Source organism: Rhinoraja longicauda, chromosome 11, assembly GCF_053455715.1.
Source record: "Rhinoraja longicauda isolate Sanriku21f chromosome 11, sRhiLon1.1, whole genome shotgun sequence".
Lineage (NCBI taxonomy): Eukaryota > Metazoa > Chordata > Chondrichthyes > Rajiformes > Arhynchobatidae > Rhinoraja > Rhinoraja longicauda.
Genome location: NC_135963.1, coordinates 26342012 through 26365714, shown reverse-complemented (window position 1 = coordinate 26365714; position 23703 = coordinate 26342012). Strand labels below are relative to the sequence as shown.

The 23703-nt window shown below is 41.0% G+C and overlaps 2 protein-coding genes across 6 annotated transcripts in view; one reads left to right on the top strand and one right to left on the bottom strand.

The window, feature by feature from the left end:
* Window positions 1-611: 611 nt before the first annotated feature.
* On the top strand, window positions 612-18749 carry prpf38a (pre-mRNA processing factor 38A). Its single transcript, XM_078408529.1, has 10 exons — window positions 612-763; window positions 5433-5592; window positions 8216-8337; window positions 9210-9295; window positions 9769-9876; window positions 12174-12286; window positions 12744-12770; window positions 14482-14579; window positions 16901-16949; window positions 17036-18749. Exons 1-10 carry the CDS (start codon window positions 634-636, stop codon window positions 17076-17078), a joined length of 936 nt encoding a protein of 311 aa, XP_078264655.1. The 5' UTR covers window positions 612-633; the 3' UTR covers window positions 17079-18749.
* LOC144598396 (terminal uridylyltransferase 4-like) overlaps window positions 18671-23703 on the bottom strand; it is a 78359-nt gene continuing 73326 nt past the window's right edge. For 4 of the 5 annotated variants that reach the window (XM_078408524.1, XM_078408523.1, XM_078408528.1 and 1 more), the window contains one exon: window positions 18671-22241. In XM_078408524.1, coding sequence (XP_078264650.1) covers window positions 22159-22241 — 83 coding nt within the window. In that variant the 3' untranslated portion in view covers window positions 18671-22158. The remainder of the gene's footprint in view (window positions 22242-23703) is intronic. The other variant, XM_078408527.1, reaches the window with a different exon arrangement.

Genomic DNA, 23703 nt, shown 5'->3' with positions numbered 1-23703 from the left:
CATTCCCACACTGATCTTTCTGTCCTGGGCCTCCTCCATTGTCAGAGTGAGGCCCAGCGCAAATTGGAGGAACAGCATCTCATATTTTGCTTGGGTAGCTTACACCCCAGCGGTATGACTTCTCTAACTTCGTCGTCCTTGCTTTCCCTCTCTATCCATCCCCTCTCCCTTCCCTGTTCTCTTACCAATCTTACTGTCTCTGACTACATTTTATCTCTGTACCACCCACTCCACTGACATCAGTCTGAAGAAGGGTCTCAACCTAAAATGTCACCCATTCCTTCTCTCCAGAGATGCTGCCTGTCCCGCTGAGTTACTCCAGCATTTTGTATCTACCTTCGATTTAAACCAGCATCTGCAGTTCTTTCCTACACATACCCAGTCCAGGTTACTCTGTCCTTCCACTGTTTTTGTTTATATTTCTCCACGTTCCTGTTGATAGGACTTAAGGTGCTCTGTGCTTCTTGGGTATTTTTTCTTCCTTTTGAGTGGTGAGAGGTCAGCCATTCCTGGGTGGATGGATGGACTCCTGGCTTCAGAGGGACACCCCTGCAGGTTAGTCTGCCCGGCGCTAGGCGGCGCTGCCAAACGGTGATCCGGAGTCACCGCCACGCGGAGCACCCTGGGCTTGCAATGGCGAACCGGACGGTGAAAGATGCGCACAGCATCCACGGGACCAACCCGCAGTATCTGATCGAGAAAATCATCCGCACTCGCATCTACGAGTCCAAGTATTGGAAGGAAGAATGTTTCGGGCTCACAGGTATAGAATGATGGTATTAAACGACCCAGTAAGAGTCGAGTAATGATTGAAACGCGGTTGGGCCGCTGCTTCCTGCTTTATACATATTGTAATCAGATGGATGCTGACGGCTGATGAGTAACGTTATTGTTTGTTTACGTTGGCGTCTTTTAAAATAAGTTTAACAAACGTTGTCATCTTCTGCTGTCTGATCCGGTTTGGTTATAGCTGGTGTGGAGTGGGCAGTGAAGGAGGTTGTCTGAGATTGAGGTAACATAATCTCAGTCAACTGGGAAAGTGGACAAGGGAATGGCAGTGTTCGTGATGCACTTTGGGTGCTTAAAACCTGAGAGAAAAATGCACAGTGAATGACATTGTCCTGGGGTGTATTGTAGTACAGAGCAATTTGCCCCATCTAAGCTTACCCTATTTACCTCTGTTTGGCTCATTTCTCTAAATGGTTCCCAACCCTCAATTTCTCCCAGAACTCCTTGCCTCTCTTGCCCTCCACTCTTATCAGAAACATGCATGTCACAATCCCTCTCTATTATCCCGTTATAAGCATCCTATTTTCCAGACGTCCCTTCGCCCACTCCTATTCCGATCAACTCTTGATCTAATCAAATTCTATTGCAAAGGGTTGCTTGTCATGATTGCATCTATGAGTATAAATATTACTTAGCTGACCTTGTTTTAACTAACATAAAAATGTTGGGTCGTTTCAACACGTTCTCTGATTGAATCGTTGTCCTCCCCGAGTCCCCCTCTTTTCACCATTACTCCTCTCCCAAACCAACAGTCATGAACCCTGCCAATCATTTCTACCTCACTACCACCTTTCCTGATTTCTAAATTATCTCTAATTGTAGGGTTGCTTTATCGAGGTTTCCTCCGACTAATTTTTAAGAGAATTTAGACCTAAGCTTGTTTTTGCTTCTCAGACATTTTGAGTTAAGGGTGTTTCTTTGTGATATGTACTGGGTCTGAACTGGACAATTACATTCTCACATGCTGCAGTTTTATAGGGACTATAATTTTATTCTTTAAGCACGGACTCCTTTCAGCTCCCTGGTACTATACCAGCTCCGAAGGTAAATTCTGATCATATGAGATTATTTACTTCTAACTCCATAACATTCTCCGATTCCTCCTCTGCTGTAGCTTACCTGCTTCTGAAGTAATTATTCATGTTTTTAGAAATGGGCCAGTATTAGATGTGACAATGCCAATCTGATTGGCTTTATTTCGTTATAAACATGAGATTATCCAAAGCTTTGTTGCCCTTGTCCTAATAGGTACCTATCCACATTCACCCATCACCTCATTGTTTTTTGACCTCAAAGCTCCCAGTTAAACAACACTTGTTTGAACTTCATATGTGGTCTCCGCCTTTCCTGTTTGTTTCTATCTCCTGTTTCTTGTTTCAATCTCTTCCAGTCACTTCTGCCAATTGACTTTACCAGTGCCAAGATCCTGTGCTCAGGAGATCTCCCTCAAACTCTGACTTTCTATCTCTTATCCCTCCAAACATTTGGTTATCTGTCCTAATATGTTCCCATGGCAGTAAAATTCTGGACCTTTTGAAAAAGGTATATAAATTCACTTTGTTTTCAGCTAATATACTTTTTTTTAAATTTACCTTCTTGCAAAATTGCTGTCCTGCAATTTTGCAATCCTCCTCCACCCCTCCCAACCCTTCCGAATTTGGTGGAAAGTTTCCGCTTTCTTATTTCATTTCCGCCATTCCGATTTTGCCTTACGCTTTTCCGCAAAACAGTCAGTAATTGCAATTTGTCAATTCGGCCTGCGAGAGGTCGCTAGGGGTTCCACGAGAAGTCTCCCCGAAAAAGTGGCACCTAGGCTAGGCAACAAAGCCAATCTCGACCTCATCGGGACTTCCACGGCCGATCGGTGGGTTGAATTTGCAACCTGCGGCCGGGGCTCTGGAACTCCAGCCCACCTGGAGCCAGCACATCTATCCCCATAGCCGACTTCCTTGGCCAGCTGGATAAACCAGTGAAGCCCTGGCACCAAGAGTGCCAGAAAATCAGTGGTGGAACTGTAATGAGTAAATATTAAATTTAATTGTAAGATTATATAACTATATTAATTAATTAGGACGGGGTTAAAATATAAAACACAGCAGAAAAGCCAATTGCCACCTTTTTGGGCTGATTATCAATGAATGTGCAAATTTATTTCAACGTACTTCCGTACCCTTAGTCGAGTCGCATATATCAACTCTTTCTTCATAACTAGAGCCAGGATGTTTAGGCGCTAAAAATCTCTGAAATAGGCAGGCAAATAGGCATCATAAAATTACAAAAAAGGCACGAAAAAGGCATTTATTGACAACAAAAAAAGGCATGTATTTCCACCACCAAAATCTGGTTAAAAATGAAAATATAACGGTATAATTACATTAAATGACCAAAGATGCCTGGTTGCACATAATTATCGGGATTTTTTTCAAATTATCTGGTATTAAACTATGCCGTCTGCCAGACAGAATATGCTTCAGTTTTGAAAAACTTATTTCTACCCCAGCTGAGGTCACTGGTGCATACCCAAAACAAGCTGCAGACTCTATATTCATGTGGATATACTCCTTTGATTGTTGACCTGCCTCCAGTGTACCGATGACCACATTGGCAACATATCTCCTCACAGCATAGGTTGTCTCATCTATTGAGATCAATATTTTGTTGCATGCAACTTCATCTCTAATTTTCTGCACAACAATGTTGAATTTGCTGTCAACATAATTTTTCCGTAATGATGACTCGCTCTATATATTTTCCTCTGGGTGTTTCTCTAAAAAACCTCTGAGAGATTTGTTTTCCAATTTCCACAGTGGAATTCCAGCATCAATGAAGGCCTTGCACAGATCACTCAAACTCAGATTTGCGACTGGAGCCAGCAGTAAATGTAGTGAGGAGACAAGCTTGCGTATTTCCCACCTTCAGTTTCTCTGCCGCCAACTTGTGTTTAGCTGTCTGTACATGCTGGGAGACGAAATATTTCTTGTCATGATTTGCTGCTTTCTCACATGCTTTGCAAAACAGCACACAGTTGTCTGTAAAGAATATATCACTCCCGTACACTCTCACCAAATCGTTCAGTTTTTTACAAGGCGTTGACTTGACTTTAGGCATTTTGACGCTTGCAAGGGTAGATCCCACAGGAGCGGGGATGCAGACCTCCACAGGCAGGCCAAGTACAAGCTGCGAAGAGGAATCAGTGCTGCCAAGGACAGGTACTCTGAGAAGTTGAGGAGCAAGTTCTCAGCTAATGACATTCTTCAGTTTGGAAGGGCTTGCAAGAAATCCCAAGCTACAAGAGGAACCCCCCCCCCCCGCTCCTTGGACAATCGTCAGCTGACCAGCGACCTGAACGAGTTCTACTGCAGGTTCGATAAACAGAAACTTAACCCTGGTACCCCCTCCCCAAACAACACTTCATACCTACTCACAGCCTGACTCAAGCCTGAAAAAACTGGACTCTTCCCCACCACACCTCTCCAATCAGCACTTAACACCCACTTACAGCCTGACCGCAAAAGACTGGGGCCTCGTCCACTACCCATGAATGAATGACCGATGGTGGCGCCCCCGGTTTCGTCCTGGTGGTGGAAATTTTCTTGTAAGTTACGTTAACACGGCAAAAAAAGGCTGATTTAGGCACTCGATCGTGAAAAGGGCATTCTCTTGCTGAAATCATTAACAAAGGCATAAAAAGGCATTTATGGCAAAATCCTGGCTCTATTCATAACAGTCATACATTTTATGACCATTGTTCTTTTATTCAATACCAAGAGAATTGGGATGTGTAAGGAAAAAGCAAAATAGAAAAAACAAAACAAAAAATGTTTTCCTTGTGTTGCAAAAAGTATCCTTTCTATAAATAGCAGAATATACTCATAATAGACCTGACATTGTACATGGAGTCCAAGGACTACAGACTGTTGGAAATAAAAGTCGTTTTTCACACATGAATGTAGCGCAACGCATATGCGCATTTGGCGTGCATACTTTTTTTGCTGAAAAGTTGCATTACGCGCCATATTATGAATTTTGTTGTAAAATTATGAATTTTCGACATCAAAATTATGAATTTGTAAAATCAAATGTTGGGAGGTCTGCTCCTCATGTCTTTTATACGTAATCCAGTTTTGTTTCTTAAATTAATTGTTTTGAGGATTAGCAAATCCGTATGGTTTCTGTACAACTTGCATATTGTGCAAATTATGACACTGCATTTGTTCCCATTCATGTGCTGTAATAAGTTGACAATATATATGGAGAAACTAGAGTAGCCATGAATATTTTCACATCGATCCACATGTTAAATTCAGATTTGGTCAAACTCTTCTACTCATTCAATTGTTAATATAGTTATTGCAATAAAATATTCAGCAGCATCTGCATTAAGAGGAGAGTGAAACAGATGATGTTTCCAATATTTCCTGTTAATGTTTCAGATTTCCCACCTTTAGAGGGTTTGCTTGTCTTGCATGGTTACTGTTATGCTAGTTGTGTTTTGCTAGTGCCTCTCTTGCTGTAATCCTATCAAGTTCATGTTTCTGAACAGAGATATTATATTTGTTTCTGAACAGAGATATTATATTTGATTTCTCAGAAATTGTTCAGTGCTATGGAGACATAGTAACAAATTTCTTTCTACTTTTTAGCGGAATTGGTTGTGGACAAAGCTATGGAACTAAAATTTGTTGGTGGTGTATATGGTGGGAACATTAAGCCTTCCCCATTCCTTTGCCTGACTCTCAAGATGCTCCAGATTCAGCCTGAAAAGGATATAATTGTTGAATTTATAAAGAATGAAGATTTTAAGTATGTATCATTTTCATTTAACTAATGTTTTTAAACATCCTGAGAACATTATTCCTTGTCCCATTATAATCCAGCTCGCTTAAATGTGATATACCATAATCATGATGAACCTGATGAAAATGTGCACATGGAGACAGATATGAGAAGAAAATTATGCTCCGCTGCGATACCATTCCTGGTAACATAACTTGCCCAGGTTTTAACTGTCAGTTTGAGTGGGGAAAATCTACTTGAGTTTTCCTCAGCATAAGCTTGTATTTTTTATAGAAATTATATATTCTTTTCACACCACACATTTTCTCAAAAAATGACAAAATGTGATATTTTTTGCTCTGGGCTAACCAAAGAAAATAAATGATGGATATTACTTTCTAGCTGATGCAGTCCACTTCTAGAGCCCTGTGTATAATGTTAAATCAATTTTAGCTTGTGTGTCACAACGCAGGAGACAGACTGGTGATTGACATTTATTATAAACCCGACCCCCACAGTTTCTTGTACTGCACCTCCTATCTCTTGCAAAGATGCCATCACCTACTCTAAATTTCACCATCTCCACATCTGCTTCCAAGATGAGGTTTTCCTTTCTTGGACATCCAAGATGTATTCTTTGGTAACCATCTTTCCTCCCCCACCCCACTATTGTAGATGGATTCCTCATCCATTACCTTTCACTCCACCAGCCATCAAATCCAACACATCACACTCTGATATTTTCGCCACCTTCAACATAATTACACCAGCAGTCACATCTTCCCATCTCCACCTCTTTCCGCAGAGACCACTCCCTCTTCAACTCCTTGGATCACTCATCTCCTCACCCAAAGCGCTCCTCTTCCTCTCTTCATTCCCCCCCCCCCCCACCCGGTACTTTTACCTGCAACTGAAAGTGATGTAACACCTTTCCCTACATCTTCCTTGTATCTATCCAGGGATCCCAGCAGTCCCTCCAAGTGAGACAGGCTCACGTGAATTTCCTCTAACCTCGTCAACTGCATTTGGCGCTCCCGATGTGGTCTTTCAACTAGGCAACTGTTTTGTAACATACCTCTACTCGGTCTGCCAAGGCCTGCTGGAATTCCCAATTGCTAACAATTTTAAACCTTCCAATTAACATACCGACCTTTCTGTTGTGAGCTGCCTCCATTGTCAGAGTGAGGTCTCGTGTAAACTGGAGGAATAGTGTCTCGTATTCGAAATTTACAAGATTGAATTCTCTTATTATGGGAAACTGACCAAGAACCAACCCTCCCCTTTTTTTCTTCCCCCTCCCCCCCCCCCCCCTTCCTGTGCGCCACATATGTTACGATAAAACTTTAGTCATCCCCGAAGGGAAATTGGTCTGCCAACATTCGCAACACACAACAAGGTACACAAAAACTTGAAATTAAAATTAAAATAAAAGTGAGAGAAAAAAAAGAAAAAGACAAGCGACTGTTGGCTGGCTGCCGTGTGCACAGCGCCTTAACTGGAACGAACAAACAAACAAATGCAGGCTTGTCCCCTGGGCAGAGGATTCTAAAACTAGAGTGCCTCCCCCACTCCGGGTCCTCCATTGTTCTTCACGGCAGTCCCCCACGTCGGGTCCCCATTGTCTTCCCCTCACCGCCTCCCCCCCCACCCTCATCGACCACTGATCGCGAGTTGAAGGTATCACAAAATGCTGAAGTAACTCAGCAGGTCAGGCAGCATCTCCGGAGAGAAGGAATGGGTGACATTTTGGGTTGAGACCCTTCTTCAGATCTGAAGATGGTCTGAAGAAGGGTCTCGACCCAAAACGTCACCCATTCCTTCTCTCCAGAGATGCTGCCTGACCTGCTGAGTTACTCCAGCATTTTGTGATACCTTCGATTTGTACCAGCATCTGCAGTTATTTTCCTACACTGATCGTGAGTTGATCGGTCTCTGCCTCCGAGGCCCACCACTGTCTACGTTGATGCTCACGCTGCCACCGAGGCACCTATTCCCACTGCCGCTGAGGCTCCTTCGGCCCAGGCTGGCCTCGCCTTCTCTGCTTCTCAGTTCCCTGGGAGGCCTGTAGGGTGAGTTGGGCCTACCGGGGCACGTTCTAGTCGGTGGCGCGGCTGTTTCGCGGGTGGATTGGGCCCACGCGGCTCCCCAGGACACCCGCCGCGCACGCGGCTCCCTGGGACCTGGATGTGCACCCATTTTTTTACACTCTCCCACCCCTCCTTTCCCTTTTCCCACCCCCCTGTTGCCCCCATATGCTATCCTCTGGCTTCATATTTCCTGACTCGTCTCTCCTTATCTTACCTTTTGTCTCCTTTTCATCTCTAGTCTGTCCACTCATCTGCCAATCAACACCCCTCACCTGTATCCATCTATCACTTACCTGGGATTTTCTTGCCCCCATCTCACTTCCAACTTTCTCCTCCCTACCACAATCAGTATGAAGAAGGGTCCTGACTCGAAACATCGCCTATCCATATCCTCCAGAGATGTTGCCTGACTTGCTGAGTTACTCTATCACTTTGTGTCTTTTTTAAATCTTGTGTGTAGTTTCGTAGCATATAATCAAATTTCTTTGGATTCCAAAAGTTTGTTAAATGAAGCAGTATGCTTTTTTAATTTGCAACCTATTTACTAATTGGTTTAATTCCAGGTATGTTAGACTCCTGGGTGCGCTGTACATGCGGCTAACGGGGTCTGCTATTGATTGTTATAAATACTTGGAACCACTTTATAATGATTATCGGAAAGTGAAGAGGCAAAAAAGAGATGGAGGTAAAATAAATCTCATAATCTATGTGAAAGTGAAGGCTAATTTTGTTTTGTATAACTACTGAAATTTAGAAAAACATCTATATTGGAATGTTCTTTGATCACAGCACTGTCATTTTTAAAAATGGCATTTACAAATATTGACTCTTGAGTATGATTTTCTATGTATTACGGTAAATTATTACGATATTCATGAATCTAATAGCTAAACTATACCAGGGATTCTATACTTTTAATCATGTTTGATATGCCGTAATATTATTTGCATGCTTAAGACTTTACTGGCAATATAGTGTTGAAGGTCAGTAGTAGCTATTGAAATTATCTGAAACACATTGGAATCAAAATCTCAAAAGATAAAAAATGATGACACGAGACTGTCAAGTACACATTTTGAATGTGATCAGGGCTTTTGCCTCCGTTATTTTAGGTAGAGAGTTCCTGTCCCGTCTGTGTGAAGTCTTTTCCTCGTCTCCTTTGTAATTTGTTGACCAGTTAATAGTTTTTGAGGAAAATAGGTTAACTGCTTTTTATCTATCTCTGGCCTTGGTAGTTACATACACTTCAATTAAGTCTCCCCATAGCAAAGAAAAACAGAGTAGCTTATTCAGTTGAATTTTCCTTAATTCACCAAAATATTACCCTAGTTTTGGTTGACTCATTTTTCTTTAAAACGTGTTGGTCAATTTTTGGAGCTAAGTAGCACCAACTAGTAGATATGTAATTTATATAATAAAATAATGCAGATTTGCTGTATAAAAGCACTCTATTCTGCAGGTGCTGGAAATTTGCAGAGTATTTCCAGCGTTTTCTGAGTTTTTTGTTTCTAGTCTAGCTATATAATTTTGCCTTGTTTCTCACGCTTTTTCTTCAAGAGTTTGAACTAATTCACGTTGATGAATTTATGGACGAGTTACTCCATGAAGAGCGTGTTTGTGATATCATTTTGCCCAGACTTCAGGTACATGGTATTTTTTACTGAAAAGTTTGATTTTCGCAGCCTATTTTCTATTTCTTTCTGAACGATGACTCTTTTTGATAAGTGAAATCGGTTAGTTTGGTTTATAAATTCACCCATTCACACTAGTTCTATATTATCCCATGGTCTCATCCACTCCTGACACGCCAAGGGAAATTTACAGAGGCCAATTCACCAGCAAACCCACACATTTTTGGGATATGGGAGAAAACCACTCCCGGAGGAAACCCCCGTGGTCATGGGACGAACGTGCAAACTACACAGACTGAGGCCATGATCAAACTCTGGTCTTTGAGACAGTAGTTCTACCAAATATGTCACTGTGCCAACCTGTGGTGGTTCACCACATTAAGCCTTCAATGGATTTGAGTCACCCCTTGTATGCATTATGAATTGTACAACTATAAAACTTTGCAGTGCAACTGTTTGTAATTATTGCTATGAATCTAATCTAGAAACGTTATGTGTTGGAAGAAGCAGAGATGCTGGATACACGAGTCAGTGCTCTGGAGGAAGATATGGATGATGTAGACACAAGTGAAGATGAGGATGAAGATGATAAGGTGTGTGTAGATACCTAATATTAGATTACAGAACCGTAAAATAGTTTCAACATAGAGGAAAGGTGTGCTGCTTATTGACTCCATGTAAAGAATCCAGCAAGTCCCGTACGCCCGCCTCTCACGAACCATTGCAAGTTTTTTTCTATCTGATACTTACCAGCTTAATTTTAAATGCTGCAATTAAATCTGCAACAATAACTGCTCCTGCCAGTGTATTCTAAATCCAAACCCAAACCACAAGATCAAAATCTTGCGTCACTGTTGTTTATTATCCCAGTGAACCTTCAATCTAGAACATAAACAGAAAATGCTGGAAAAAAACTCAGCAGGTCAGGCAGCATCTTTGAAAAGAGAACAGAAAACATTTTGGGTTGTCAACCCACCTACAGTAGTCAGGCAATTCTTCTGCCACCTGTGCTGGTTAGCCATTTGACCGTTCAGCAGATCAGAAGAAATTGGAGCACCTGGGGGAAACCTACATAGTTCCACGAAGAGTGGGCCATTTATACAGCACCCAAGGTCAGAGTTATTGCTGGGTCTCTGGAATGAGTGGCAATGAAGCATTAAAGCAATAAAGAACCATTTTGCAGAAAAGAGCACAATAATATCTAATTTGGAGACAACTGTGCGGCTCCTTTCACTCCAGGATCTTCAGTCATGATGAGGTTATAATGGGACAGCTTATCAATTGCCTTTGTAAGTCCTTGCAAGCTGCAACAACTAAATTTCCATCATTGTTCCTGTCTGTTATTTCGTCAATAAGTTATATTGAGCGACACTCCAAAGACATACAGGTATGAAGGTTAATTGGCTTGGTAAATGTAAAAATTGTCCCTAGTGTGTGTAGGATAGTGTTAATATGCGGGGATTGCTGGTTGGCGTGTACTGATGGGCCGAGGGCCTGTTTCCGCGCTGTATATCTGAACTAAACAAAAATCTCTTCTGAGATTACAGAAGATCTTACTTCTTTGTAAAGATGGATGTACAGTGCTCGTGTAGTACTTTGCACTTTCCGTCCAGCATTTTGTGACTATTCGTTAAATGAATGTCAACTAAGAGGGATGGAGTGACGTGAGACCTGTAGATTCTGTTCAAAGTTGATAGGTGCTTCAATATTCTCCTTCATCAATACATCCATCTGTACCTTTTTAAATTTTTTCCCCAAATATCTATCTTGGAATCATTAGAACCCATTCCTGCTCTTATTTTTAGGCCAGATCTCTCAAGTCTTGATTGTCTGAATAAAATTGTGTAGACTTTTTTTTTAATTTTAGAAGGCTAAGTTATTTTCCTATCTGTAGCATATCGAACACTTTGTCAGCAGCAAGAGCAGAGTATTTGATTGAAACTAACTGACCCCGTGGGCCCAAGGACCTGTATGTGAACTATGAGACTCTATGCACACACTGTTCATAGCATTTCTGTCTGAAATTCGCTTAGATATTGTATATCACAAAATGCTGGAGTAACTCAGCAGGTCAGGCAGCATCTAGGAGCGGGGGAATGGGTGACGTTTCGGGTCGAGACCCTTCTTCAGACTGATGTCAGGGGGGAGGGGCAAAGAAAGGATATAGGCGGAGACAGGAAGACAGTGGGAGAACTGGGAAGGAGAAGGCGGGGGGGGGGGGGGGGGGGAAGAGAGGGACAGAGGAACTATCCTACACTATTCCTACACTATTCAAGTATACATTCCCTAAATTAAAGAAAAATGTACTCCTATTGGAGCTAATTTTGTGTGATTTTTAAAGGACAATGCAAGCTTACCATTATAAATGCGTCCAGTGGAGGTGGGGTGCAGGGGCTTTGTAGCCAGTTCCACTGCAAGGCTCCTGAGGGAAGTTGGAGTCAGAGGGCAGGCCCAAAGGAGGGCAATCAAAGAACTTGCAAATGCCGCCGAACGGAGCAGTCACTGGCTGTGGCTGAAAAGAAAAGATACTGTCTGGGCTGCCATGTGACCATCTTGAGGCTAACCATAAGACACTCACCCAGGTCTGATCACCCTGCGGTGGGCCTACCTCGACTGAGGGTGTCTTGTGATAAAAGGCCCGAAACACCCAGTGACGTTGAGGTACACAACTGAAGATGTGTCGGAATGGTAGCAACATTACCTAGTGGTCACCCCCAAGAACAACACCAGTCAATTGTAGTGCAAACCTTAGGGATTGTAACATCTAGTCCTACTAATCAATCTGTGTGATTTTTAAAGGACAATGCAAGCTTACCATTATAAATTTAAATTTACATTTACCTTAAATTTTCCAAGAAAGTGAATTTATGTTATGTGCTCTAATTTCCAGGGTAACAGAATGCCAACACCAGAGCCCCCAAGGAGAGGTTACCGAGATCTAGATCGGCCTCGTAGATCTCCCTCTCCGCGGTATAAGAGAAGCCGAAGCAAAACACCAAGGCGGTGAGAAAGTTGTTACCAGTGTAACTGTTCATTGATGAGTAACATACAAAGTGCAGGAAATTAACATCAATTCACAGGCAACTAAAAGAACAGCTGAATTAATATTTCGGTTGAACCCCCTGGTTTACAACTTTTATGAATTTTTTCTAGTTCATTGACTTTGAGATGGGTCTTTAACTTAGTCTTTTATTGCTGTAATAACCAGTGATTAATGTCAGCAAGAAATAATAATTGATATCTCAATGGAGAGTAAACTTTGATGAGGCTGATAGATCTTTTCAGAATGTATTTCATTAGCTTTTAACATTTGTCTGGAGAGCTAAAGCATTCATATATAACAATAAATTGTCCGCGGAAAATAACGCGCAATGAACTACAGTTGGAAATTTTGTTAATTGTACACTCAGCTTTAGGGAGAGTACAAAAATAATAAATTTCTTAATCTGTCAATTTACAGACGAAGTAGATCTCCCAAGCGACGAAGGTACGTGTGTTTTTCAATGTTGTCATTTTTAAATGCTGGTGCACCCACTATTTTTAAAAAGGCTTATTTCTTACCTTAGGCCAGAGATGAAAAAAAAAGGTGTGAGACAAAATGATTGAAGAGTTGCGAATTATGAAGCCAGAGGAAGGGATGTAGCTGGAGGGAGGAGGAGGGGAGAAATCAGCACGAAAGGGGAGTAGGGTGGTTCCTAGAGGTTGCCTAAAATTGGAGAGTTCGGTGTTAATATGTTGGATTAAATGCCTGCCAAGCGGAATATGAGGCGCTGTTTCTCCAGTTTGCGTGCAGCTTCACTCTGACAATGGACGAGGCCCAGAACAGAAAGATCAGCATGGGAACAGGAAGTGAAAATGGTAGGCCCTGCCAGACCGAGCGCAAGTGTTCAGTGAAATGGCCTCTGAGTCTACACTTGGTACAGGAGGCCACATCGGAACATAGGATGCAGTAGATGAGATTAGAGGAGGTGCACGTGAACATCTGTCCCACCAAGAAGGACTTCTGAAGTTCCTAGATGAAGGCGAGGAAGAAGGTATTGGGACAGGTATTACATCTCCTGCAGTTGCAGGGGAAAATACCTGGGGAATGGGGATGGATTGGGTGGGAATGGATAAGTGAAGCGCGGAGTTGTAAGGGAGCAACTCTGCAGAAGTCAGAAAGGAGTGGACTTGGGAGGATGTGACTGGTGACGGGATCACGTTGGAGATGATAGAAATGTTGGAGGATGATGTGTTGGATGTGGAGGCCGGTGGGGTGAAAGGCAAACACCCTGGGAACTATTCTTGTTTTGTCTTTTTGGAGGGGGGGGCTTGCAAGAGAAAAAGGCCTAGAGGCGGAGGCGATGGAAGAAGAGCTGTACATTGTGGTTGGCCCAAAACTTCTTTGAGCTGTGGCCCTATGCCCACACCTAAATAAGTTCTGGGCTCCTGATGATTTTGAGCTCTTCGTCTATCACCACTACATTGACGACTGCATCAGGGCCACCTCCTGCAACTGTGCAGAACTCTGATTTCATTTACTTCACCACTAATCTCCACCTGCCCTCAAATTTACCTGAATTATCTCTGACACCCCTCTCTCCTTTCTTGATCTCTCTGTCTCTATCACAGGGGGCAGGCTATTGTCTAGTACAAACCTACTGATTGCCGCAGTTATCTGGACTAAACTTCTTCCCATGCTGCCTCTTGCAAAGTCGCTATTCCCTACTCTCATTTCCTCCATCTCTCCCGCGTTTGCTTCCAGGATGAGGCTTTTCAGACTAGGGCACCTTTCTTCAATAAACATGATTTCCCCCCCTACTGTCATAGATGGATTCCCTCACCCGCGGCTCCTCTGCGTCCCGTAATTCTGCTCTCGCTCCCTCTTCTCCCCCCCCCCTGCAACACCTTGGTTCACTCATCCCCCCCACCCCCTCAGGCACTTTACCCCCTAACAGCACGAAATGTAACACCTGTCCCTTATACCTCCTCCCTCGCCTCTATCCAGGGATCTCAGTAGTCCTTCCAGGTGAGACACAGATTCGTGTGCACCTCCTCTAACCTCCATCCATCTGAAGGGTCCCACCCACAAAGTTGCCGATCCATGTTCTCCAGAGATGCTACCTGACCCGCTGAGTTACACTTTGTTTCTTTTTTTTTTGTAAACCTGCATCAACAGTTCCTTGTTTCTACTTATTTCTCACTTTATTTTACTGAAGCCCATCACCACGTCGTGAAAGACATCGCAGCAAAAGTCCCAGACGTCACCGTAGTCGATCCAGGGATCGTCGTCACCGATCAAGGTCCAAATCTCCAGGTACAATTTTTGGCTTGTTTACAAATCAATGTCTTGCTGTTTAAATCTTGAAGATTAAACTTTTATGTAGCCTGTAGTTTAGGTGAAGATGGTGGAATTTACTTTTTATGCTTTCTCAATTTTATGACTATTTTAAACTCCGCTCTACTCCCATCCAGAGCAAAAATAAGATTTGTTTGTCTTCATCTTCCATCTCTTGAGCCTCTGTTCGATGGATCATCCTCTATAACTTCCATTACCTTCAGTGAGATGTCACAACCACTAGCATCTAGACATTCCCTTTCATCATTCCAAAGGCGCAGTTTATTTTTTACAGCTCCTTGGTTCACTCATCCATCTCCATTCACGCTCCTTTTCACGGAGCCTTGTTATGAAACATTTATGCTTTTACTTTTTTTCCTTCGTATCATTTAGGGAGCTATCTTTCTTTGAGATGAAGTGATGGTTCATTCATAGTGACTCCAATTCAGTCCATTGCACTTGATGCTCATAATGTGGTCTCCTCTAATTGCAGAAACTAGTTCAGATCTGGTGACTGAAACTCCTATGTGGGAGGAGCAATTGTGAGCTTTCAGTTACCTGTCACTTTCATTTTCCATCCCACTCCCACTGACTCCTTTTTTGACCACCTTCACTGTCCCAGTGAAGCCCAGTGTGAGCTTTAGGAAATTAGTTTCAATCTGTATATAGTATAAACAAAACTGAAAAAGCAATAATCATTGAATACATTTTTAAAAAATCACTATATCACTTCCTAGTGAAATAATAATTTTTTTTAAATGGATTCAACGACACTATGATCAGATATATCCGAGGACATTGCAGGATACTAGAGAGAAAGTTGCGGGAGCCCTGGTTGAAATTTACGAGTCGTCCTTAAATATGGGAGAGGTGTCGGAAGACTGGAGGGTGGCAAATGTTGTGCCTCTTTTCAAGAAGGGCTGCAGGGAAAATGCTGGCGACTATAGGGCGACAAGCTTAACATCTGTAGTTGGAAAGTTACTGGATGGGCAAGGGCTGATTAGGGATAGTCAGCATGGTTTTGTACATGGGAGGTCGTGTCTCACAAATCTGATGTTTTTAAGACGTGACCAAAAAAGTCGATGAGGGCAGAGCAGTAGATGTTGTGTACATGGATTTCATTAAGGCATTCGACAAGGTAGGCTGCTCTGGATCGCATGGGATCCAAGGAGAGATGGCCGAATGGATAGCAAATTAGCTCCATGGAAGGAAGCAGAGGGTGATGGTGAAAGGTTGCTTCTTGAACTAGAGGCCTGGGACTAGTGGTGTGCCTCAAGGTTCGATGCTGGGCCCGTTACTGTTTGTCATCTACATCAATGATTTGGATGAGAACATACATACAGGATTAGCAGGTTTGTTGATGATACAAAAGTGAGTGGTTTTGCAGATAGTGAAAATGGTTGTGAAAGATTGCAGCAGGATCTGGATCGATTGGCCAGGTGGCCGGAGGAATGGTTGATGGAATTTAATACAGAGAAGTGTGAGGTGTTGCATTTTGGGATGTCGAACAAGGGCAGGATCTACACAGTAAATGGTAGACCTCTGGGGAGTGTTGTAGAGCAGAGGTATCCAGGAGTGCAGGTGCATGGTTCCTTGAGGGTCGAGTCACAGGTGGATAAGGTGGTCAAAAAGGATTTTGGCCTTTATTGAGTATAGAAGTTGGGAGGTCGTGTAGCAGTTGTATAAGACGTTGGTGAGACCGCATTTAGAATATTGTGTTCAGTTCTGGGCAACATGTTATAGGAAAGATATTGTCAAGCTTGAAAAGATTTACGAGCATGTTACCAGGACTAGAGGGTGTGAGCTATAGGGAGAGGGTAAGCAGGCTGGGTCTCTATTCCATGGAGCGCAGATTTTATAGAGGTGTAGAAAATCATGAGAGGAATAAATCGGATAGATGCACAGAGTCTCTTGACCAGAGTGGGGGAATTGAGGACCAGAGGACATAGGTTCAAGATGAAGGGAAAAAGAGTTAATAGGAATCCAAGGGGTAACCTTTTCACATAAAAGGTGGTGGGTGTATGGAACAAGCTGCCAGAGGAGGTAGTTGAGGCTGGGACTATCCCATCATTTATCTAACCTGACACCATTGAGATAATGATCTGACTCCTTGTTTTTGCTGCCAAAGTGGATAACCTCACATTTATCTACATTATTTTTGAACAGTTCTACATAGTTTTTGGTTATATTGCTATATATCATTTTTTATATTACTTATAATCTTTGGGGGAAATTTTTCAGGCTTACTTGTCATATAATTTCTACTTCCATCACTAATACCTGTTATACATTTCAAATAGGTCATCACAGAAGTCATAGACACAGAAGTCATTCCAAGTCACCTGAAAGGTAATGTTAGTTTTTGACAAAACTTTTTCTTATTAATCTGCATTAATTTTGAGCATTATTTCTAATCACTTTTACATTGTTATTAGATCAAAAAAGAGTCACAAGAAGAGCCGAAGAGGAAATGAATGAAAGTTCCACAAACTGTCAAATATACATTTCCAGTGGATCACAAGACTTGTTTGTAGATAAAACACTGATGTTAACAAATTTTGTCTTTGGTATTAATTTTAAGATGTTTGCAAGAATTTATTTCAGTTACAAAAGCAGTATGGTAAATCTTTACTAAACTTTTTGGAACAGGCAGAATAATCACATTTTTTTTCTGTGAATATGAAGAACGTTGAGTACCGTTTAAAGTGGCTTAACATTTTTTATGATGCTTAAATTTGATAATGTTATGGTTATGAAAACAAGGTGCAAATTCATTATTTTGTGGGTAATATTTGGACAAATTACCTAAATGAACTGGCGATACAAAGATTCCTTTAAGAAGTGGTTTATCTAATTTCTGAGTCTTTGATTGTCAAAGTTCATACTGTTTTAAGAACTAAAAGCCAGTACTATAGAAAATGTTATTGCCATATATGTATTGTACAACTAAAGTGCATAACCATTTTGTGTATACTACCTGGCTAACCACAGATTGTCCACCCTCATTGGCAAAATACAAATGAACAATGTTAAAAGGGGATATTTGAACATATTGTGATTATTAAAATCTTTGTTAAATATATGCATTAAACTGAAATGTCTGTATTGATTATGCATTTAAATCTCCCTTTCAAGATTTATATCCATGACTTTTCAGTGAAAAATGTCAGAGGAAGAACTTGGCTTACTATGGAGGTATACCATGATTCCCAACCACCAGAAGTTGAGAAAAAACAAAAGAATCAGTTAAAAACATGCACCATTTCTTGGAAATTAAACTTAATTTAGAAATTCCTGTCCCACTTTTTGAAATTGTGACGTAACACCTTTTTATATTTATATGATCAAGGTGCTTCAGTATAAACTGACTTGAGCTGTTACGTATGTAAACATGATTTTATTACAAAGCATATCTGATGTTAAGAAAATGTTCCTGACCTCTTCTGGCCCCTGTATTAAAATTGTAGATAAATTTAATATCATGCTATTTTTCCTGTCAGTCTTCAAAAATTGATACAGAACATTTGCGACTGATAGGTTACGATGTGATGACTATCTGAAGCCAACAGCTGTTTCCTTTGAGTTTCAATAGACCAGAAATTTAAACACAATCCAATGAATTGGTTCGTGCCAACCTTCATTCTGTGGTAATAGATTTGCCTGGATTCAAACCTTGAAGACTTGAGCACATAATTTAAGCCTGTACATAAAAAAGATATAGTCAACAATTTAAAGAGAGGTTTTGGTGCTCTGAACAATGTATTCAACCAACATTACTGAAGTATCAATTTTTTTCATTGTTGTGGACGTCAATAAAAATAGTTCATTGATTGTGAAGTGTCATAGACGAGCTGATAGTGGATTTAGTAATGTCGATAATTTAAATCTCTTAATTACAGTTTAAATTAATGTTACACCTTTAAAATGTTTTGAATTTGTAGTTGTCTTCAAGTAGTATTTTGTTTCAACTACCTTGATTGGCAGAAATACTAAGAATTATTTAGTACTGTAGGAGCATGTGGTCACAATGATAGTGGCATTTGAGATGTAAAAAATGTGTATTGGAAGTGTGAAGGTGGAAAATGGCACGTCACATTTATTGTCATATATATACAGGTACAATAAATATCTTGCTCGCTGCAGCATCACAAGCATATAAATTTGGACAACATGAAAGCAGAAATGATACATAAATTCTCTAGATAGTGGAAATATTGTGGAAACAATAGAAAACCAATCCATCGTGGTGAAAGAGGTGGTCCATAGTGTTCCATTGCCAAGGTAGGATTGGGGTTGTGCAAGCCAGTTCAAGACCTGAAGGTTGTGGGAAATAGCTGTTCCTAATCCTGTTGATGTAAGCGTTCAGGCTTTTATACCTCCTGTCCAATAGTAGCATTGAGAAGAGGACTTGGGCCAAATGGTAGGGAATCTTGATGAAAGATACTGCTGCTATGAGACAATACCTCATAAATGCTTTCGATGGTGGGGAGGGTAGTGCCTGTATGAGTCCACCATACAGCCTTGTGCGTTTCTCTGGAATTGTACCAGGTCGTGTTTCAAAGAGTCGGGATATTTTCTACAATGCATCTGTGGAAGTTTGTTATTTGGTGTCATGCCGAATAACTTTAAAATGTTAAGAAAATAGAGGTGCTGTGGGAGTAATGTGTGTCAGATGTAAAGTGTACCAGTATTAGGTTATAATTCAGATTGGAGTTATTTTCAGTAAAATTTTAAAAATGTGTATAAACTGGACAAAATTGCACAAATTTAAAATAATAGGAAAGTTTTAAGAACATTCTTCAAGTAGCAATCAGTTATTGGAAAATATTTCTACAAGGATTAGAAGGGTAGAGGCCCTGGAATTATTTAGAAAGTGATTAGCTGCAACAATATCTGAATTATGTTAGATTGCAAACCTTGCTCAACAGGTATCTTGAAAAGTAATAATATAAATAAAGTAAACTTTATATCATGACAGAGTACACAGTAAAGGATTTTCTTAGCGTTAGGATTTTGAGTGAGTGAAAAGTAATTGTAGCAGGAATGGATAAAATGTGGCAATGGAGAAATGATGGTAAACAAGATTCTACAAGGTTCCATATTTTTTCTCTGGCCACTTTTCCATCATACAGATATTGTACTTCATTCTATGTGCATCTTAATATGTACTAAATATGCAGCTGAAGAACACTTGATATTCCAATTTCCACATGAAAGACTAATGTTGATATGGGTAGTCCAACTTGAAGGGGGACCATATTGGACCTTTACTGGAAATGAGCCTGGCCCAGTGATTGTTGTTTCAGTGGAAAGATTATTTTGGATGCAGTGATCACATCTTAAGTTTTAACATTGTTTTGAATAATGTCTGGAACTTGGGGGAAGGTATTCAATTAAGGTGGGTGGATTACTGCATTAATAGACAGCCAGGGAAATGCTATTGGGTGAATCCATATCTGATGTGTGAAAGTACATAAAGCAGGTCGGGCATCATCTCTGGAGAACATGAATAGGTGATGTTTTGGGTCGAGACACCTTCAGACTGATTGGGGGGAGAAATTGCCAAGCCATTACCTAACATTGGGTTATAAGCTACCCAAGTGGAATACGAGGTGCTGTTCCTCCAGTTTGTGTGTGGTCTCACTCTGGCAATGGATGGACCCAGGACAGAAATGTCATTAAGGGAAGGGGAATTAAAATGGTGAACAACTGTGACCAAACACATGTGTTCAGTAAATTGGTCATGCTGAGTCTATGGTCTCACTGTGGGTGAGGTTAGAGGAGGTGCACATAAACCTGTCTCTGGAAGAACTACTGGGGTCCTGGATGGATGCAAGGGAGGAGGTACAGAGACAGATGTTACATCTGTGGTTGCAAGGGAAAATACTTGGGGAGGGGGTAATTTGGGTGGGAACAGATGAATGATCAAGGAATTGTGGAGGGAGTGGTCGCTGTGGAAAGTGATGGAGATGTGACGAGGTGGGATCACCTTGGCAGTGATGGAAATATTGGGATGATGTGTTGGATGCGGAGGCTGGTGGGGTGAAAGGTGAGGATCAGGGAAACTATTCTTGTTCCGTCTGGGGATGAGCAAGAGTAGAACTACGGGACACAGAATTGATGTGGGTGAGGGATCCTTCAATGACAGAAGGGAGAAACAATGTTGCGAGTCATTTAAAAACCAGATAATCAGAGTTCAAGACCAGCATGTTCAAGTAAGGAGAAATGATAAGGGAATCTTGGATGACCAAAGAGAATAAAGAGATAAATTAGTTCAAAAAGAGATGAAGCGTATGTGGAGGTGCACTGGCAGGGCCTGTGAGGAATATGAAGCAAGCATTCCATTAGAATGGCCAAAAGGGGTTATAAAATGTCATTGGCGAGTTGGATTAAAGAACATTAAATGACTGACAATAATGTATATGGTTTAGCTGGTAAGTGCAGACAACACAAAATGGGTGGCGTTGCGGACAGTAAGCAGGGCTGTCAAAGTATACAGCGGGATATCGATCAGCTACAGGAATGGGCGGAAAAATGGCGGAATTTTATCCAAGCAAATGAGGTGTTGCACTTTAGGAGGTCGAATGTATGAGGAATGTATACAGTAAAGGTTATTATATAACCTTTGGTATTTTTATATCAAAACAGAATTGATATACAGAGGGATATTGGGCACCCTGACTAGAGGTCCCTGAAAGCAACACAAGTAGATAGAGTGGTAAAGAAGGTGCATGGTATGCTTGCCTTCATAGGTTGAAGCACTATAAAAATCAGGAGGTCATGTTGCAGCTTTATATGACTGCTTAGGCCGCATTTGGAGTATTTTGTGCTCTTCTGGTTACCTCATTATAAAAGGATGAGCAGGCTTGGGAGAAGGAGCAGAAGAGGTTTGCCAGAATGCTGTCTGCATTAGAGTGTATTAACTAATACCTAATGGTATTGTGGATGGTAAAGGCAGATACGATAATGGAATTGAAGAGGCTTTTGGATAGGCTTGTGGATATGCAGGAATGGAGGGATAGGGATCATGTATGGAGGACATTAGTTTAACTTGGCATCATGTTCAGCATGGACATGGTGAGCTAAAGGATCTGTTCCTATGCTGTACTGTTCTATGAAATAACTAATACAGAATTATTAAAAAGCTACAGTTTATTTTTAAAAGGCTTTTGGCACTATATACGTCTGTTCTGAACACAGCTGACCATCTTTAAACCATATTTTCTTTTTTTAAGAACCATATACAAAGTCTGAGGCAGCCAAAGTATGAATACAACAGAGAAAATAAATCCAGTTTTTTTTTTAAAAAAGCTTTTTTTACATTTGCATCAAACAAAAAATGATTTTACCCCACCTTCAAAAATGGGAGGCATTAAAATAGATGTGATCTGTATCATAAATCACATTTTGATGCATTGCAACAAAAAACTATTAAAAATTACAATCAAGTATCGTCTATATACAAATCATACAGTTTAAAAACAGTCTTAAAATAATTTTGTTCTTTCCCTTCCCAGATAAGATCTGTAACTGTATATTATGTGGATTTCCACTTAAGTCACTTCTTTTGCTGAATGTAGTTCATCCGTATTCTTCCTTGCTGCATGATTGGAAAACGCTGGTTATTGTGGATTGTAGAACCTGCCAAAGTAGGCACATATATAGGTTTTACAGGAAAATGTACATCTATTTTATGAGAATGTAATGTTAAGTTTATGGTGTACTTGAAAAAATTATGACATTAATGACAATGCCACATTCACAAATTCCACACAAATATGACTGATACAATACTCAGTCTAACAAACACAAGCTGCTCTGCAGCTCCCTTCAACTAACCCGGAGGTGGACGAAAGATGCTCCCTTCAACTAACCCGGAGGTGGACGACAAACCTACTTTACCATTTACAGTATATATAGTTAGGTGTTGATCTTACTCATCATTAATTTTAGATTTCATGCCTCTTGACCCTTACCCATTCTAATCAATCATAATTCACATACAATAATCTGTATGTTTTCAAAGAAAATCTTGATCAATTGGAATGAGAGAGGAAGAGTAGGAACCAATGAGTTTAAAGATTATCTTCTCTATCGCATTTCGCTCAAAAAATCTGCCATACAAAACCAAGGGATCCTAATGTGTGTTATTTAATGTGAAACATATTTGTTATATGGCTGGAAGATGACTAAATTTCTCTGGGGGACTACTTGTTTCAAAAATCTTTTATAATACGGCTCAGTGGTGCAGCAGTAGAGTTCTGGGAACAAGAGCAGAGAGACAGAGGGGTATAAAATGAGGGTAGAAACAATAGGTGACAAGGTGAAAAGTAAAAGTGGCAGGCAGACAAATCCAGGGCAAAAATCGAAAAGGACCACTTTGCAACATAATTATATAAGGGGCAAGAGTGTTATAAAAACAAGCCTGAAGGCTTTGTGTCTCAATGCAAGGAGTATTCGTAATAAGGTGGATGAATTAAATGTGGAGATAGTTATTAATGATTGTGATATAGTTGGGATTACGGAGACATGGCTGCAGGGTGACCAAGGCTGGGAGCTCAACATCCAGGGATATTCTATATTCAGGCGGGATAGACAGAAAGGAAAAGGAGGTGGGGTAGCCTTGCTGGTTAGAGAGGAGATTAACGCAATGGAAAGGAAGGACATTAGCTCGGAGGATGTGGAATCGATATGGGTAGAGCTGCGAAACACTAAGGGGCAGAAAACACTAGTGGGAGTTGTGTACAGGCCACCTAACAGCAGTAGTGAGGTTGGGGATGGCATCAAACAGGAAATTAGAAATGCGTGCACCAAAGGTGCAGCAGTTATAATGGGTGACTTCAATCTATATATAGATTGGGTGAACCAAATTGGCAGGGGTGCTGAGGAAGAGGATTTCTTGGAATGTTTGCGAGATGGTTTTCTAAACCAACATGTCGAACCAACGAGAGAGCAGGCCATTCTAGACTGGGTATTGAGTAATGAGGAAGGGTTAGTTAGCAGCCTTGTTGTGCGAGGCCCCTTGGGCAAGAGTGACCATAATATGGTGGAGTTCTTCATTAGGATGGAGAGTGACAGTCAATTCAGAAACAAGTGTTCTGAA

Coding starts and splice junctions, on each gene's coding strand:
- prpf38a (XM_078408529.1), top strand. CDS start 634: ATGGCGAACCGGACGGTGAAAGATGCGCACAGCATCCACGGGACCAAC. Junction 8,338..9,209: donor GAGGCAAAAAAGAGATGGAG/GTAAAATAAATC, acceptor TTTTTCTTCAAG/AGTTTGAACTAATTCACGTT. Junction 12,287..12,743: donor CGAAGCAAAACACCAAGGCG/GTGAGAAAGTTG, acceptor GTCAATTTACAG/ACGAAGTAGATCTCCCAAGC.